The 18,557-nt window shown below is 40.2% G+C and overlaps 1 protein-coding gene across 9 annotated transcripts in view; it reads left to right on the top strand.

Moving 5' to 3' along the window:
• Positions 1–18,557, top strand: part of VAV3 (vav guanine nucleotide exchange factor 3) — a 643,747-nt gene that overhangs the window by 400,246 nt on the left and 224,944 nt on the right. For all 9 annotated transcript variants that reach the window (XM_044944623.2, XM_044944624.2, XM_044944626.2 and 6 more), the window contains 4 exons: positions 5,994–6,052; positions 8,470–8,535; positions 13,827–13,935; positions 17,077–17,169. In XM_044944623.2, coding sequence (XP_044800558.1) covers positions 5,994–6,052; positions 8,470–8,535; positions 13,827–13,935; positions 17,077–17,169 — 327 coding nt within the window. The remainder of the gene's footprint in view (positions 1–5,993; positions 6,053–8,469; positions 8,536–13,826; positions 13,936–17,076; positions 17,170–18,557) is intronic.

Raw genomic sequence — 18,557 nt, forward strand, 5'->3', positions numbered from 1 at the left:
TGGGATGGTCCTAAGTGGACGCCCAGCTAGTGGGAGGTGGAGCTGGGATTTAGAATCCAGAAAACATGAGTCTTAGGCTTGCATCATAACCAGTCTAGTATATTGCTTTCCTAAAGAGAAGTTCCTTTTCTCTATAGCACTTTACTTTTGAGACCTCAGAATAACGTATATAGAATAATCCTTGCATTTATGATTAGAGTCAAGACCTGCACAAGATAATTTGGACCCACTGGAACCCATATAGATACTCTACTCTTTTGAAAAATGCAGATGTATTTCCCGTAGTTTGTAACTTTCTTGATATACAGAAATAATATTTTATTCATTTTATGTGGTTGTACTGCTTTGCTTTCCCCACAGAAGAAGTGCTCAGTAATGATGGTATTCAAAGCAACAGCAGGTATTTTAGGAGAGAAAGATGCAAACACATTGCTGGAAATGGCCCTGAGCCACACTGTATCCTAATGGGGTAATTCACTGTATGAGATGAGAATTGCAAAGAAACTTAAGGTAATGAGTTCTGTTGATTTCTTAGGAGAAGGTGAGATATTTTGTTATTCTGAAACTCAGCGTCTGGTTGGGTTTAGAGTAAAGCTTCATTGTCAGAGAATAGTGTGCTTGGGTAAAACCAGATCTCTGGGCTGCTTCTGTTGCCCTGAGCTAGTCTGCAGGCCTGTCCTTCTGTTTGAATTACCCAGCTAAGCACGACCAGGCCCACATTCCCAGCTGTGTCCTCTGGGGCCTGGGTTTTTCCTCTGTGACCCCACAGGGCCCTTGCTCTGAGCCTGTAGGAACCATGATGCAGCATCCCTGTCTGTGGCTTCAGCTGCGAGGCGGCAGCTTCATGCTGCAGAACCTTCTGGGACTGCTCAGCTTGTCTGCCGCATGGGGTTCAAGCCTGCAGCCACCTGATTGCCCTTTCAGAACCTCCCTTCCTGGATGGAACACTTCCCCAGGAATTCCCATTGCATCCAGCTCCCTGTTCAGAAATCTTCAGAGCCTTCTCATTGCTCTGGGAGAGAATTAAGAGAGAAAGGTTCAGAGTAGATAACTGAAGGAGGTAAATCCATAGCAGACCTGTGTGCTGGTCCCCATGGTTGCTCTTGTTCTTCTCTATGTCCACAGCTTCCTTAACTCAGGGCTTTGAAAGGACTTTGAAAGGAGGTATGACAAACTGGTTCTGCACGGTTGACTTGTTTTCCTCACAAATTGCAGTATCAACAGCACTAAATGTGCTAGATTAGCAGAGGGGGAAAGTTAGCCAGAAGGACTCACGAAGAGAAGGGTAAAATGGGTAGCTTTATTAGTATACAGTGTTGCCATTCTGTTTGTGTAGACTTTTTATTTCGCGGCTTTTAGACTGACTAATGGGGGTGGATGGAAAAAATAAAGAGCTCAAGCTAGATAAAAATCATCATTAGGGGGAAATTTTGATGGGGGAGTGCCACTGTGTATGTTGTCTGTAGGTTTGAGGAGATAAGCAACTCTTTCTCATACTTAATATTTAATTTTCATAATGGACCTCTTCTTCAATTATTCATTCATTCCTCACTTGTGGCAGGCTAATCTCTTTACATATCTTTACACATATTATCCCTAATCCTCACAACAGTTTTGCAAGGTAAGTATTAGTCATTCGTTTCAGCAACAAATATTTTTGTGTTAAGTGGTTGTAGGAACCTGGCTGTGAGCTCGGTGATGGGAATAGAACAGTGAAGAAGCAACTTCCTTGCCCTTAAGGTATTCTCCATTGTTGGATGGGAAGGACAGACAAATGAATAGGTCATTAGAATGCCTTGTTATGTTCTTTTTAAAAAATATTTATTTGGGTCTTAGTTATGGTGTGTAGGCTCAGTAGTTGTGGTGCTTGGGCTTAGTAGTTGTGGTGCTCAAGCTCAGTAGTTGTGGTGCTCAGGCTTAGTTGCTCCACAGCATGTGGGATGTCCTGAAACAGGGATCTGACCCGCGTCCCCTGCATTGCAAGGCAGGTTCTTAACCACTGGATCATCAGGGAAGTCTCTGCCTTGTTATATTCTTACACACTCTTCAGGTGTGATGTGAATTTGTGCAAATTTTTTGAAGAGTGATGGTTATACCTTAGTCTGTCCCATCTTGGAATCCTTCCTATAGAAGTACCTGCACACGATTGAAAGGTATTTGGCAAGAATGCTAATTACAGCATTGCTGTAGCAAAGTGTTGAAAAAACTCACCAGCAAGGGAATGGTTAAGTCATTATGTTATATGACATTGGAATGTGGTACAACATTAAAATGAATAAAGAAGATCTTATGTGTTGACACCACTATCTGTGATATTTTGTTAAATGACAAAAGCATGTTTGTAGAAAAATCTGTATAATAGAAACACATTAGCTAAAATAATGATCATAAAAAAAAATTCTTCACGAGTCACACCAGATTCTTACCTCGGGTTTCCTTTAGGCAGAAAGTGAGAGAGGTGTGTGTGTGTGTGTGTGTGTGTGTGTGCATGGGTGGGGGGGTGCAACTTTTATGTATTTCTGTATTATTTCAGCTGACAAATATGAGTCCTTCTGAAATATTTTAAATAGTAGATAAATTTTTAAACAAGATGGTAGGTGCTAGGGCAGAGTGATGTCCAGGGTCCTGTGGGGACAGAAAGAACCCAGTCTGGAGCAGGGAGATGGTTAGAGAAGGCTCTGGGTGGGAATCAGACAAGCTGAGTTTAGGATGAACGTAGTCAGGTGTTTGGAGGAAACAGAGAACAAGAACTTCCTGCTCTGGAGCATCCTGGAGCTTGAGGGTGGGCAGTGGTGGAGCCAGCCCCTCCACACTGTAGCAGCCAGTCCAGATGGTCCTGGGTGCTTCCTCCTCCTTAAGCTTCCCCAGTGCCTCGGCCTCTGTTCCTAAGTAGGTCACTGTTTCTGCCTCTTCTCTAGCTCCCCTGCTGCTGTCTGAACTGAGACTTCCCATTTCTTACCTGGATGAGTGAGAACCCTCCCCTTTGTGGATCTCCTGGCCCCTGTCTCTATCCAGTGTCCTCCTACTCCAGTTTGACCTTCACATTTAGAAGGTCTGAGTGACCTTCTAAAGATGCAGTTTTGACCCTGCTCTCTTCCTTAAACTTGTCCAATGATCCTTCATGGATTTTGGAATCTAGCTCACCCTTTTGAAGCATACACACAGAAGCCCTGCCAACCTCTCCCACCTTCCTCACACGTCACTCTTATTCCTATTATCTGGAATTTTGTCCTTTTCTTTATAAATGCTACTCTTCTTATCCAACAAAGGATGGATGTAGGTAGGGAAAGAAAACCCATGATGTGGATTTAGTAGTTGGTTGTCAGCCTATTAACCTGCAAATGTTCTAACTTGTTTCACCTCCGTTCTGAGAATTAATGTCCATATGGCACACTATTTGAGGCAACAATTTAGAAATTAAGACATTTCAAGGCCAATTTCAAGGTCAGTCTTCTTACTGCCCTACGGGATATTTTCTTTTGTAAATATACTTGGATAGATGTTTCTAACAGCAGGCCATTCTCCACGTGGACGGCTTGAGGATTTGGCCTTAACTTGTGTACTTGTCTATTCCAAATCCGGATACACCCCACCTTTATAGAATGCACACTGTTCTAAAAACACTACATTGACCAAACATTATTTGCTTTGACTAAACTTAGAGTTGGTGGATGGGCCTGACGTATAACGATAGACACAAAACTGCGTGATAGTCCTCAGAGTCACTTTAAGACGTGATACATGTTATCCTTCTGTCTCATCTACGGACATTATATCTTTGTTATTTTTCTATCCTTAGCAATAAGTAGTCCGTCTAAGTAAATAACAGGAATTGGTTTCAGCTGGTTAATTTTCAAAAATGTTTATACTTAAATTCAATGCCTCAGTGAAATGATAGACTATCGTTTGGCTCCCTCTGGTGGACAATTGTATGAAAAAAATCAAACTACATATAGTCTTGTGGGATGGGAACAGGCTGTAAATTTGGTGTTTTACCATTTGTGTTAAAATAAATAACAGAAGTAGTAGAACACGTAGCTATACCAATGCTGTTGCTATTTCTTTTGTTATTGAGTAGTGATACTGCTGTGAAAAAAACAAATTTTAAGCTGACTTCACCCCATAAATTTAGAACAGTACTACATCAGGATAAGGCTGGTGCTAAAATTCACCTATGTAGTTAATTCATGAGTTTCAATATTACTTCACAGATTATCCTGGAATTCTCCAACAGCTAGCCTTTTCCCTAAAGAATACATATTTTTGGAAATTTAGCCAATGACTATTTTTATCATGAAATCTGTTTATTCTGGTAAATTTATTACTTGTTTGTGGTCTTCTGAATTTATAGACTCACTGAAGATGCTTTATCTTTATTCTGGAATATTTATTATGGATATCAAGTGTTACCTGGGTGTTTTATTTTTATATTTGTTTGCTCCTCAGCAGTTAAAGCAGGAAGAAATTGTATAAAAGGTTTTGATTAAATTTCATGTATATATAATAAGTTTATTTTGTGTATTATTAACAGTTCACATTTCTTGTGTCAAGCATTTGATAGGCATCGTCTCATTTAATTTTCAGTAATTCTGTGAGATGTATTGTTATTATCCACGTGATAAAGGCAGGTGCCTAAGCCCTGCAAGTGTTCTCAGCTCACAGTTTGTAACCACAGCAACATCCTGCCTCCTGAAGTAGGTGATACGGAAGTATATATGTGGCTAATACCCTTATGAATAGCCTAGTACTGGAAACTTTACATTTCCATCTTTGAACTGAGGAATTCAAAGATTACCTCCACCCAGAGATACATTTTTACCTTTTCTCCTTCTTTTTTTTTCCTCATTGTGAACAGACTGTGTAGTAGAACCTCTTCCCATTTTGTTTAGAGAGTTAAGACAATTTATTATCTTTCCATTTATGTTTAAATTTATACATAAATTTAAAACAATTTATGTTTTCTCTGTAGTTTCATGAGAAAAATACATTTTAGCTCACTGACTTCCTCACTAAGTCTTTGAAAGAGATGCTGTTAGGTACAAACGTGGGAAGGAAGGTACAATTTCTAGGTGCTAATGCTAAAGCTCTGTCAGAGCACACAGAGGGTGAAGTACTGAAGATATTTATAAAGAATTTTTGAAACAGATACAGATAATTAAGGTAATGTAGGAAAACTTTATATATAATTTTTTTTCTAGAATTAGAATAAGATAATTTTCTTCAAGTTGGCATTTGTAAGAATAGCCACCCTGTAAATACTTTACATGCATTATTTTTTAATTCTTATAATAAGGTAAGGATTATTAGTAATCTAATTGTAAGCTGTATCCAGATGAGAAAATGGAAACCTGAAGAATTTGAGCAGTTTGTCTAAGGATATATGGCCAATAAATGGTGAAGTTAAGATTAGCACTCACATGGTCTGGCTTGAGAGCCTACCCTGTGAACTACCATGCTACACAGCAGTGCTGTTCAATGGGACTTCTGTCACAGGGGGCGTGTTTCATGTCTGTATCCAGTGCAGTAGCCACTGGGCACATGGGCTCCTGAGCACTTGCAGTGTAGCTAGTCCAACTAAGGAACTTGATTTTTTGTTTTAAAAATGTGAATTCATTTACATTTAAACAGCCTCTCTGTGTCTAGTGGCTACTGTTTTGGACAGTGCAAGAGTGCACAGGGTCTTTCAGATCATGTGGAAGTGGAAATATGAGGCCTTTAGGACTCTCTTGCCTAACTCATTGTTTTTCCTGGTCAAGAAATGGCAAACCAGATGGTTAGTCATTTGCTTAGCATCGTAAAGTTAAAGCAAGGGACAAAATTACAACCCGGATGTTTATGCTTCTCAGTTATAGCTCTTTCCATTCTGCATTTTTTGTGGTATCTACAAATTTACATTTCTGCTGCTGTTGTTAATATTAGGTAGTAAAACGAGCTTTTGAAAATAATTTTTTTAATGAAATGCATGTCTAATAATCCCTTTCCTCTTTTCTCAGGTAATAGAAACGTTATCGCGACTTTCTCGCACACCTATAGCGTTGGCCACAGGAATCAGGTAAGCTGGTTTCTCTGTGGTTCGTGTGTCCTGTTCAGTTCAGTGAAGTGATTGTTTATCAAATAGTTACTGTTTGTAAAGCACTTTGCACACAGGGACTCCATCTCATTCACTCAGAATACCTAGTATATAAGTACTCAATAGACATTTGAAATTTGTTGAGCAAGTAAGAACTTCTTCGTAGAGTTGAATAAAGCACCTTGGCTAAATACTGTTCTCAATTTACTGGTGACAATCAGTGATACGTTTATTTATTTATTTATTTTTTTAACTTCCTCTAACATTTCTATACAGGTGATTCATTAAGACAAATGCTTAATTAAATAAATATTTTAAAAGATGTTGTAGTACATTTATATCCTATAAGCCATAAGAAGGAGCCACAACTTTCAGGCATTTTAAGAATTAATCAGACAACCAAAATGATGTATGTATAAGGAGATATACTGAAGGTTTGGTACCAAATGCAATCTTTGAATTACAGTTGACCCTTGAATAGTGTGGGCATTAGGGGCACCCACTGCCCACACATTTGAAAATTTGAGTATAACTTACAGTTAATACTTTGCATCCTCTGTTCCTCTGCATCAGGGGTTTCAACCAGCCGTGGATTGTATAGTATGTACTACTGAAAGAAGTCAGTTTATAAGTGGACCTGTGCAGATCAGACCCTCTTGTTCAAAGGTCAACTGTAAATTGGTTAAATTCTACTTTTTCCATGCAGTGAAATATTATGCAGTCAAAAAGTATGGAAGTGGAGATACATGTGTTGGGCCTTTTCTGTTAAAATACAGCATATTCAAGTGAGTTCAGTTAGGAAGTTGTGTTGTTAATGATGTTAGAAATAACAGAAAAGTAGTTTCAGCAGTCACACAGCCAGGCCACATGGAAATGGAATGGATCTCATTTCTCATGCGATTTCCTCAGGAGTCTATAATTGTCTCTAGCTGTTATGGCTCTCTGTGAACCTCTGTCTTGTCTTCTGTTGCTTCCAATTTTCTGTTCTCGTTCAGATTCTAACAGAGGGGATACAATCATGTCTACAGGTTTAATCAGCTGTGGCTGGGCAGCCCAGTCCTTGGATACAAAGCATAGTGACCTTGGGGAGGATGCCCCACAGATCCTTTCTCAGAAACGGACCATGAATTTGACAGCTTTCTACAGAGGGAGTTTATAGGTTGCATAAACGTTGCATACCCTGTCATTTCCTCTTCAATTTATGATTCTCTTTCCATGTCAGCATATATTTTGTTACATGCAAGCAGAAGATTTTGAAATAGCATGTTTTTATTTTTATATGTTAATTAACCATATTTATATGGTTAATTCTGAAAGAATACATAGAAGTTTTTTTTTCCTTTTTAATTACTCTTATTTATAATTTGTTTTTACTACAATGGACTTGTATGTAAGAATATAATAAAATATGTCAAGATATTTATTTTTAAAAAGGATTTTGAAACTGGCATTTCTCACACATTTTAACTTATTTGAAAAATGTATGTTCCTTAAATGTCCTAAGTATTAAGTTAATCTATAAAGCAATGTGAAATATTTTCCCTATACTAAATATAATTATTTAGTGCTTATTTGTTATTTTGATGGGTCCTCTTGTTTTTATGAAGCATATGACATGCTGGCTGTATGTAAAGAAAGCGTAAAACTTTTGGCACCATAGTATAATCACTGTGATTTTGTTAGATGTAAATTTAGGGCATTTTGTTGTTATGAACAAAGATCAAAGCGTGAGGCAAACAAGGGAGTCAATAGCTAGGAACAGGGCATAAATGAAAGTGATTTTCTTTGACCAGGGGACAAAGAAAACACCATACTCTCCCTGAGGCCTGTTTGATTCATTTGTCCAATAGATGAAAATACAGAAATATGACTTATATGGTTTATGGTCTGAGTAGAAAAGTATATCAGAGTCAATGATCATATATAGAGGACATGACATTTTTTACTTCTAATTTTTTTATTGATACTAGTAAACTGAGTCATGCTTGGAAGATTGTTACCAAATTATTTGTCAGATCAGATTCTCTAAGTGCAAAGAGACAATGTGGAAGATAAGGGCCCACTCTGAACTGGGAAGCTGCAGTGGGCAGTGAGGCGAGCCTGCAAGTGTGTGGCTGGTGGGAAACGGTGAGCACCTTAGCACGTCTGCAACCACTCACGTGACTGTAGTGACCAGCGGTGATTGCTGCAGGGGTTTGAGGGTAGCAGGTGCCACAGCTTTCCTGGGGGACCGTGACACAGCCACAGGGTCCCACACTTTGGGAGGAACCCCAGATGTCATGTGAAACATGGTGACTGACCTGACCACTTTGGCTGCAGTTGAACTTTAGTGTTTAGTGAGTGGTAAATGTCCAGCCTCCTTGTTGCTCATTCACTCTTTTTTCTTCCCTTTCTCCTAGGCCCTTCCCGACAGAAGAAAGCATTAATGATGATGACATCTACAAAGGCCTGCCTGATTTAATAGAGTATGTTGAGTGTTTTCAGCAAAATTTCAGCAAAATTAACACCGGGGCCAATTTTTGCATCCTTTGTGAATTTTAACTATAGGTGTTAAAGTAGCTATCTAAAGGGGAACCGTGGCTTAGTGATTAAGACATGTAAGAATTAACCTCAAACTCCTGATGGAAATGTTCACAAGAAAATGTACTTCAAGTGGCTTTTAATTCCTATTGTGTATCTTGCATTGTGTGAGTCTCTATGGAGAGTAAAGAAACAGACGGCGATGAAGTTAACATTTGGAAGTTTCTCAAAGGCATTGTAGAGGTAGTAGACGAACCTGGAATTAGGAAAATAAGAAACAATCAGAGAGAGAAGTAGAATCTACCATCAGACTTGTAGGACAGATAATGCTTGTTCTGCAAGTTCAAGGGCAGATGAGATTAGTGTGGGAGGGGGTTATTCAGGGATGTTTCATCAGACGGTGTTGATTCTGAACAGAGAATCCTTTTGGGCCATATTATTAAATAGTCAGGAGAGGCTAAAGGTCTTTGCAGCTGATTATCTCCTGCTGATTGAGTGACTTGTGCAGATTACAAATAAATATAGAATGTGATCCTCACCCCTCAGGGAACTGATGCCAAAGATCAGGTATGTTTGCAGAGAATTGTAATAAGACATAGATTCTGCTCCAGGAGAGATTCAGGTCCTATGGAAATTCATCCACTTATCCATCCTGAAAACTCCAGCACAAGGAGCTTGTTCTTACTCTAGGACAGTTACCCTTGCTGTGCCTTCTGCCCTTGGGGCTGACCCCTCACCATTCAAGTTTTCACTCAGATGGCCCTCCCAGCAAAGCCTTCCTGACTATCCTACCTAAAATTGTCACCCCACTTCCCTCGCCCTGTGTTTTTATGGTACTCGCCTCTGTCTGAGGTAGTCTCGGTTTGCTTCATGGACTGTCCATCTCCTCATCAGAGTACCGACTTCACGAGATCAGGGACTTTACCTTGTTCTTGGATATTTTCCTAGCACTTTAAACAGTGTCTAGTATCTAGTAGGCCCTCAATAGATATCTGTTTTCTGAATAAATAGGCCAAAGCTGCGTTGAGCATCTACCTCCTCCAGGCGTGATATTTCAGGCTTGAGCTGTCCATCAGGAAACATCTATCAGTTCCTAGAAGCCTGTGCTAACCATGTTTCCGCACACTCTCTCATGCAACACCACATTATGAAGTTGTTACTATTATCACCACACTTTACAAATGAGAAAACAGTCTTGAAAAGCTAAGTAACTTGCTAAAGATCGTATTGCTAGTAAATAGTAGTCTTTGGGTTTGAACCCATGCAGTTCTTATTCTAGCTCACTGCATTGACTCCCACAAGCACCCTGCGTTGCTCCTCCAAGAACTTTCAGCTGGAGAGCTCTGTGATAGGAGCCATAGGGCCGGCCAGCAGCTCTCCTGGAGTAGGCTGCATTTGGATGGGCCACAAAGTCTAATATTTCAAATGTCCATCAAGAATGGTTTCTTATTGGGCCTTCCCTGGCTGTCCAGTGGTTAAGATTCTGTGCTACCATTTCAGGGGGCCTGGGTTTGATCCCTGGTCAGGAAACTAGATCCCACATGTTATGCTGCAACTTAGACCTGGAGCAGCCAAAAAAAAAAGAAGAAGAAGGATTTCTTAATTCTATTTAAAATCTCCTAGAACTTACTAATCTTCAGCAAAGTCATTACTGAGTGTCTCATTGAATTGGCTATAGTCTTCATCAAGTGACTATAAAATTACTGGTAATATAATTAAATTCTTTGTAGTTTTAAAAAGAATATTATTTCCAGTGCTATGATGACATTTTTTAACCTCCATCATTTGTCACTTATCCTTACTCATTCCTATAATCTTGCTCATCTTGTTCTGTTGATGTCAGAATTAGTCTGTAAGGATGCAAGTTTGGAGAAAACCTCGGTCCCCAGCCTGGCCGCCCTGGGAGATGCAGTCAGCTTCCCCTCTCCGCCTGGAGTTGGAGGTCTAAATGTCATGTGTTTCCTGCGGCTGTTGCATTTGAGTTTGCCGTAAGGTCTTGATCTTCAGTCTTGGCTTTGTGATGAGCTCTGTGGCTTCACATACTTCACTGTCACCTTTGGGGGTGAATCGCCTGAAGGGAGGCCCCTGGAACAAACAGTGGCCTGCTCTGCTCTGCACTGCAGGGGGAAGCACTCTCTCCTGAGGTGGAGAGAAGCTGATGCAGGATGGCATGGGGAGCATGTGCGATGGCTAACCTGTACAGTGTCCTTGCTCCTCCAGCCTTCATGACCAGAGTGTCAGATGTAACCATATATAGATGGCCTGGACACAGGAAAGCGAATGTGGGTGGCTGGTGATCTACTGGCCATTTGAAAAATCACTGCTCCTTCCTTCATCTCCCCTCTTCATTTTATGCCAATCAGAAAGTATTGACCAAACTGTTAGCAAGAAACAGTTTTACTATAGGATTGAATAACAAAACCCGGACTGTTCCAGCCCAGTCGAAATGTGTGTGGGTGCATATGTGTCCCTTCTGCAATTCTTAGAGAAAAATCTGTGTGGATTTATACATATATGCCTCTGCTCTCATGGGAAATAGTCAATAGCAAGGATTAAGCAAGATGATGTCAGTTTTTGTTTGCTTTTTGTTTTTTTTTGTTTTTGTTTGGTGGAGGGCGAGTTGGGGAGTCTGAGGCAGGAAATGGATTTCACAGCCTGTCTTCCTTCTGAACAGGATCCCCTTTGTTATAGAACCTACTCCTTTATCTTGTTTTTAAATCTCAGTTCCTTCATGACCTCATCAAACCTTCTTATCCTTTAATGGGGTATGGAAAGTGCTCAAACCAGTTGAACTGCCCCACTATTCTCAGAGGAGGCTGCCTGCCTAAGCCCCTCAGTATGGAAATTCTGGAACTGCCTATATGACTCACTGCCTCCCTAGTTTTCCAGAGTAGAAAGCTGAGAAGCATCCTTCACCCCTTCCTCCCTCTCCCTAAGCCAGATTGGTCCCCAAGTCTGCTTGGTTGGACGTCACACAGTCTTGATGTTTCTCTCCTCACCTGCCTTTACCCTAGTTACGGTGCTCATCACCTCCCACCCATCTCCCTGACTGACTTCTTCACTCTCCACACGACCCCTCTGTAACCCTGCTATGGTCCCCAGTTGCCCAGGTAAGTTTCACCTCACAGAGGACAAGGCTCTTCTCAGATTGGTTCAGCCCTTCTTCTCTGGATCTCCCCTCACTCGCCTGGGCGGGACTCCACCCTTCACATCGCCAGGCTCTGCACACCTGCCTGCCTTCACACAGCTTGGCGTCCTTTGTCTGAATACTCATCCCGTCTTCTCATTCAGTGTGTCATCCCTGAGGGCAGCAACTGTGTCTGCCTCATCTGCAGCTATATCTCCTGGAACATGGTATTTATTCCCCAGATACATGTTGAATAAATAAATACACTGCAGATCCAGTTCGGATGTAATATCTTCTGTGAAGCCTTCCCTGACTTCCTTAGTCAGAGTATCGCTCACTCTTTCCTCTGAATCATAGAATTCTGTGTTTCTGTGCTGTTTTCCACATTAGACTATGGGAGAGCCCTTGGATCTTCTGGGTGTAGGCATTCTTCTGTATCTTCTGGGTCTGGCAATCAGTAGGTTCTTAGTAGAAATCAGGTAGGTGGGTAGACAGGAGGACAAGTCATCTTGGAATGAGTTTTCTCAGAGCAGAGTTCTCTGTATTGCTCTCCCTTAAGGCGCCTTTCTTTCTTCTGGGTATTTGACAGTTCCTTTCTGTCAAATGCCTCCAAATAACTCTTCCTGACAAACACAGACAACCTTGTGATTGCCCCTACTTTGAAAAATGCTCTGAGTTGCACAGTGACATTTATACTTACAATGTTTTTATTTTTGTACATTTCAATTTATAATGTTCTATCTGCACAGGCCCAAGAGAAATGCTAAGGGCTGGCAGTATTGGAAGAGTGGAATTTCTTTTCCAAGAGAGGTTAATGCTTCTTTCTAACATACCTTAATTTATTAATCTCAGTTCTTTGGCATTGTTTGTTAGTAGAAGCTATTTATGGAGCTCTTGAACGGAAAGGAAAAACTCTTGAGTGGTGATAGAATGGGTGACAGGTAGAAGTGGCTGTTTCTACTTTGACTGAACAGATTTACTGTCTCACATGAAGAGTTTAGGGATGATACATCAATCAGTCACTATGGAAGCATTCATGGAAGCTTTAAAAGTAGAGATTATTTTCCACTGCTGGGAGACTAGCAGAAGAATTTAAAAGGCTTTTAAAAATGTCTTGTAGCCTTGGGACCTTTTCTTTAAGCAAAATACAAATAAAACAGATAAAAAAGGAATCTGACTCAAAGAGAACCTGTGGGTATCCTTTGCATGGCCTTGAGGGAACATGGTTTGAAAACTGTTGCACTAGATATTGATGATTATAATCAACAGAAATTACTGCTCTAAAAAGATTATTTATAACAGAGTAACTCCTTCCCAACTCCCCTGTCTTCTCCATAGTATATCCTTTAATACAGATGATGAAACTGAGACTTTTGTTTTTTGGCCAAGGCATGTGAAATCTTAATTTCCCAACCAGGAAATGAACCTGGGGCTAGGGCGGTGAAAATGCCTGGTCCTAACCACTGGACCACCAGGGAATTCCCATGAGGCCTTGACATATGAACAGCGGGAGGCGGTACAATAGAGCAGGAAGAGAGGAGGATAGTTAGATAGCATCACCCACTCAATGGACATGAAGAGCAAATTCTGGGAGGTCGTGGAGGACAGAGAAACCCGGTGTGCCGCAGTCCATGGATCCACAAAGAGTTGGATACAACTTAGCAACTGAACAACAATAACAATAATAAAGCAGTTAAAATACTCAGGGTGTAAGGTAGCCTGAATTTTAAATCCTAGCTTTGCCCTTTGATGAGCTGTGTCATTCTGGACAAGTCAAAGAATCTTTTGTTCTCTCAAAATGCTTGTCACTATGACTGACCAAGCAACATGCCTGCCTGTTAACACAGTAAATGCTGGGCCTGGGCAAACGAAGATAATCCATGCAGAGTGGCGTAGGAAAGGCCCAGGGAGTGTTAGGTCATTACCACCACTGTCGGATTCTGTTGTTTGTCATTGTTCTTATCAGGAGGGACAGAACTGGAATGTGAGCCTTTTACTCGTTCCACTCTAGTTGATCCGGATTTTCTACTAAAATCCAGTAACCTGTTTCTCACTATTGTATTTACTGCATGATAGAAAATGACATTTATGTTGTACCCTTTGTTTCAGTGAAACCCACGTGGACGATGAAGAGGGTCTGTATGACTGTGTGTATGGGGAGGATGAAGGTGGCGAGGTGTATGAGGACCTGATGAAGGCGGAGGAAGCACAGCAGTCGGTAGGACTTTGACTTGGCTAGGACTTTTTTAAGTTACTCTGAGTATTTTATAAGCAAAGTGATTTCTTGAAGGACTAATTAATATAATCATTATAATTAATGCAATATTTATACTATAATTAAAATTATAATAAATACAATAGTTATAATTAGTTTAACTTCTGCTGGAGTCGCCTTTTGTTTTTTTTATCTTGCTTTTAACTATATAACCATGACTTATTAGTCTGAATTATTTTATTAGGAAAGTGATTATTTGAATGGCTAACTAATATGATAATTATAATTAATAAAATAAAATAATATTCATGTAATAAATATATTAATTGCAATTGTAATGAAATGATTGTAATTAATATAATAGTTAAAATTATTTAGTAACTTCTGCTGGAATCATTTTTTTGTCTTCTTTTTTATGTTTAAAAAGTGTTAGTCACTCAGTCATGTCAGACTCTTTGTGACCCCCATGGACTGTAGCCTGTCAGGCTCCTCTGTCCATGGAATTGTCCAGGCAGGAATACTGGAGTGAGTAGCCATTGCCTTCTCCAGGGGATCTTCCTGACCTGGGGATTGAATCCAGGTCTCCCACATTACAGGCAGATGCTTTACCATCAGAGCCATCCCTTTTTATGTATAACTGTATAACCATGCGGAGAAGGCAATGGCACCCCACTCCAGTACTCCTGCCTGGAAAATCCCATGGACCAGGGAGCCTGGAAGGCTGCAGTCCATGGGGTCGCTGAGGGTCGGGCACGACTGAGCGACTTCACTGTCACTTTTCACTTTGATGCATTGGAGAAGGAAATGGCAACCCACTCCAGTGTTCTTGCCTGGAGAATCCCAGGGACAGGGGAGCCTGGTGGGCTGCCGTCTATGGGGTCGCAGAGAGTCGGACACGACTGAAGTGACTTAGCAGCAGCAGCAGTATAACCACGACATACTATTGCATTTAGAGGCATATGAACATGATGTTAGGCTTCCCAGGTAATGCTAGTGGTAAAGAACATGTCTGCCCAAGCAGTAGACACAAGAGATGTGAGTTCAATCCCTGGGTCCATAAGATGCCCTGGAGCAGGGCGTGGCAACCCACTCCAGCATTGTTGCCTGGAGAATCCCATGGACAGAGGAGCCTGGTGGGCTACAGTCCGTAGAGTTGCAAAGTGTTGGGACACAACTGAAGTGCACAAAAGGAGACATTGTGCAGTTCAGAACATCTATAGGGAATCTCTGGTCTAATCCTTTCATTTTACTAGTAGAAAAATCAAGTCTGAGAGGTAAAGGGCATGCGACCCAGCTAAATAAAGCAGAGTGGCAATAGAGCATAATTTCAGGGAATCATAAAATTATACTGTTATGAAAGGAAATCTCTTACAAAGCAGATAAATCTACTTTAAATTTGATGTGGCATAAAATATATGTTAAAGAATATTTCTTCCTATTTGTTAGGAGTTGATATAAGGTATTTTTCTTTCTTTTGTTTCATTATACATCCCCTAGTATTTTTTTGCTATTTTATAAACTTAGTTTCAGATATTACCATAGTCAATATGAGCCTGCAAAACTATCTGCATGAAAATATGTAAAATATTCAGAATTACTTTGAATGATTTTCTCATCTGTAATTTGAAATAGAAAAGAAAAGTCAGTTGCTTAAACTTTTATTAACCTAGTCTTTTTTTTTTTTTACACAAAAGCCTTTCTTAATGAGCTAGGTGTAGTTTAGGTTTCTTCAGTACTTTGATGAATTCGCTCAGCTCTCTTTGACCTCTTGCATTTAATAAAAGGCTGACAAGTTGTCTGATGCCCAGGTAGGGAGCAGCAGCTTCTGTGGGATGAAAACAGATTGGCTGGTCTGTGTTTGGTAAATGTCATAAACGTGTGCTTTAACCTGCTGTGCCAGCTGATTGGACACCTGTGGCAGCATTTTAAGTGTTTTAGGGGACAAAGTATTGTCTATGCCCCCTTAAATTATCAGCTGCTTTGGGCACCAGCAGATTCTTCACTGTCTTTCCCCAGGACTGTCTTCACTGAGCTGACGGTGCTGGGCTGTCCATGTGGCCCAGGGTGAGCAGTGATGAATGCAGAATGCACAGGGCACGTCTAGTGCGCTCCGGCGCTCCACATGGGTATCTCATTTACAGATCCTTGGGCTGGCTACTGTAATTTTGTTTTATAGATGAGAAAATCGAGACAGAGAAATTAGGTAACTTCTTCACAATGACAAGCTAAATGACAGTAAAACTGGTCCTTGAACCCAATTCTGTCTGATCCCCAAACCTTTGATCTTCCTACCATTTTCTCTGCCTCTAGTCTTAAACAGTTAGTAAAAACCAAACACCAAGATGTTAACTCTTGAAAAAATATTTTAAGACTTTTTTTTTACTTACCAAATATTCTTTTATGATTTTTTGGAGTTTTTCTATAGCACTTGTAAAGTATGCTGTACATTAAGAAAATGGTATTAGACCATTCATAATGTTTCCAGATTGAGTTACATTTATAGTAAAATAGATGCTTCGGTTTAAAGAGAGTATACTCAAAGTATATTTTTAATTATCTCAAACTTTTACATTTACATTGTTCAAATTTTTTTTAAAAGCAAAGTGTGTTAGTCATTCAGTTGTGTCCAACTTTTTGTGACACCACGCAGCCCGTCAGGTTCCTCTGTCCATGTAATTTTCCAGGCAAGAATAGTGGAGTGGGTTGCCATGCCCTTCCTCTAGGGGATCTTCCTGACTCAGAGATTGAAGCTGGGTCTCCTGCATTGCAGGCAGGTTCTTTACCATCTGAGCCACCAGGGAAGCCTTTTAAAAGCAAAGATGCTTCACAAATGCAGTTCAATGTATCTTTAAGTTATTTGTGTTATTAGAATGGAAGGCCTGGGAATTCCCTGGTGGTCCCGTGGTTAGAACTCCATGCTTCCACTGAAGAGTACACGGGTTCCATCCGTGGTCAGCGGATTAAGATCCCACAAGCTGTGCAGCATGGCGGAAATGAAACAAAAGAACAAAAACAAACAAAAAAGAAATCATTATGTTGGAATGGAATGCTTAAAAATTAAATAATTTTTATTTCTGTCTTCTACTGAAGAGATTAATATATGAATTTGATTAAATAATTTTAATTTGAAAATTCTAATTGTAGAAATGTCCAGAAAATGATATACGAAGTTGCTGCCTAGCAGAAATTAAACAGACAGAAGAAAAATATACAGAAACACTGGAGTCAATAGAAAAAGTAAGTCATTAGGTATTCTCGATTTTCAAGCACAGTAAGTCACCTACATATGAACCTTCATGTTGTGAACTTTCAAAGATGTGAGTGTCCCTATATGCCAGCTGTTGGACTGTACTTTTTGAGGTACTGTACTATAAGATTATAAATAGTTTTTTTTTTTAATGTGTATATTATTTGTGTGAAAGGTATTATAAACCTATTATAGTAAAGTATTATGTAGTTGATTGTGTTAGGTGGGTACCTAGGCTAACTGTTGAACTTAAATTGAATTTACTCATGCACTTTCAGAATGGAACTCATTTGTATGTCAGGGACTTGCTGTACTGCTTTGTATAGTTAATGCCTTAGGCCCGATGTTTCTGCAGTGTCTGTGTATTCTGATATTCAGTATAATTTTTGATTTAAAGATCTCAAGCAGATTTATTCATCCCACAATCCCACAACTATTTATTGATTTCTTAGTGTCTGAATGGCCCTAATTTAGGGACTGAGGGTATAGCTACCAACACAACAAAACTCTGTAGTTCTCCTGACTCTCATGGGAGGGTTTATAATTTAGGCAAGTAAGTATGTCAGGTGGTGATAAGTCCTCTGAAGAAAAATAAGGCAGAGGAAGGGGATAGTGAGAGATGGGGGAAGCTGGTGTTATCTCATGTAGAGTGGTAATGGAAAGCCTCTATGGTCAGGTCGTATTTAAGCAGACAGCTGAGTGAATTGAGGAGTGAGCCATGTGAATATCCCAGAGCAGACAATCCCTGGGAGAAGGGCCCTCACATGGGACAGTGTTCAGTGTACTTGAAGGAACAGCAGCAGGCCAGGAGGCTGAAGCAGACTGAGTGCAGGGGAGCGGTGAGTTTGGAAACCTGGTGAGCGCCGAAGACACAGGAGGCATATGGGAACTCACCCGGCTAAAAGCTGAAGTGTTTTGAGTAGCAAAAGTAATGGGATCTAATGCAAGTTTTTAACAGCTCATTCTGACTCTTGTCAGGCAAGGGTGGAAATTGGGGGAAATGTTAGAAGAATATTGCAATAATAAAGTTGACAGAAAGTGATAGTATTGGTAAAGGTGGTAGAGAGTAGTCAGATTCTGAATAAACTTTGAAAGTAGGGCCCAGTGGATTTGATGATGAATTAGGTAAAGGGTGTATGAAAAGGAGCAATCAAGAACACTAGGTTTTTAGCATGATGACGATGGTGACTGAGATGGGAAAGGATAGGTGTGTGATCATGAGTCTGCTGGGACCTGCTGAATTTGCAATACCTATTAGCTTCCAACGGGATGTGTTGAGGAAGAAGTTAGATATATGTGTCTGACATCTGGTGGAAAAGTTGAACTGACATATAAACTGGGCCATTATCATTATGCAATGGTGTTTAAGGCCTTGGCA

This window comes from Bubalus bubalis, chromosome 6 (genome assembly GCF_019923935.1).
Source record: "Bubalus bubalis isolate 160015118507 breed Murrah chromosome 6, NDDB_SH_1, whole genome shotgun sequence".
NCBI lineage: Eukaryota > Metazoa > Chordata > Mammalia > Artiodactyla > Bovidae > Bubalus > Bubalus bubalis.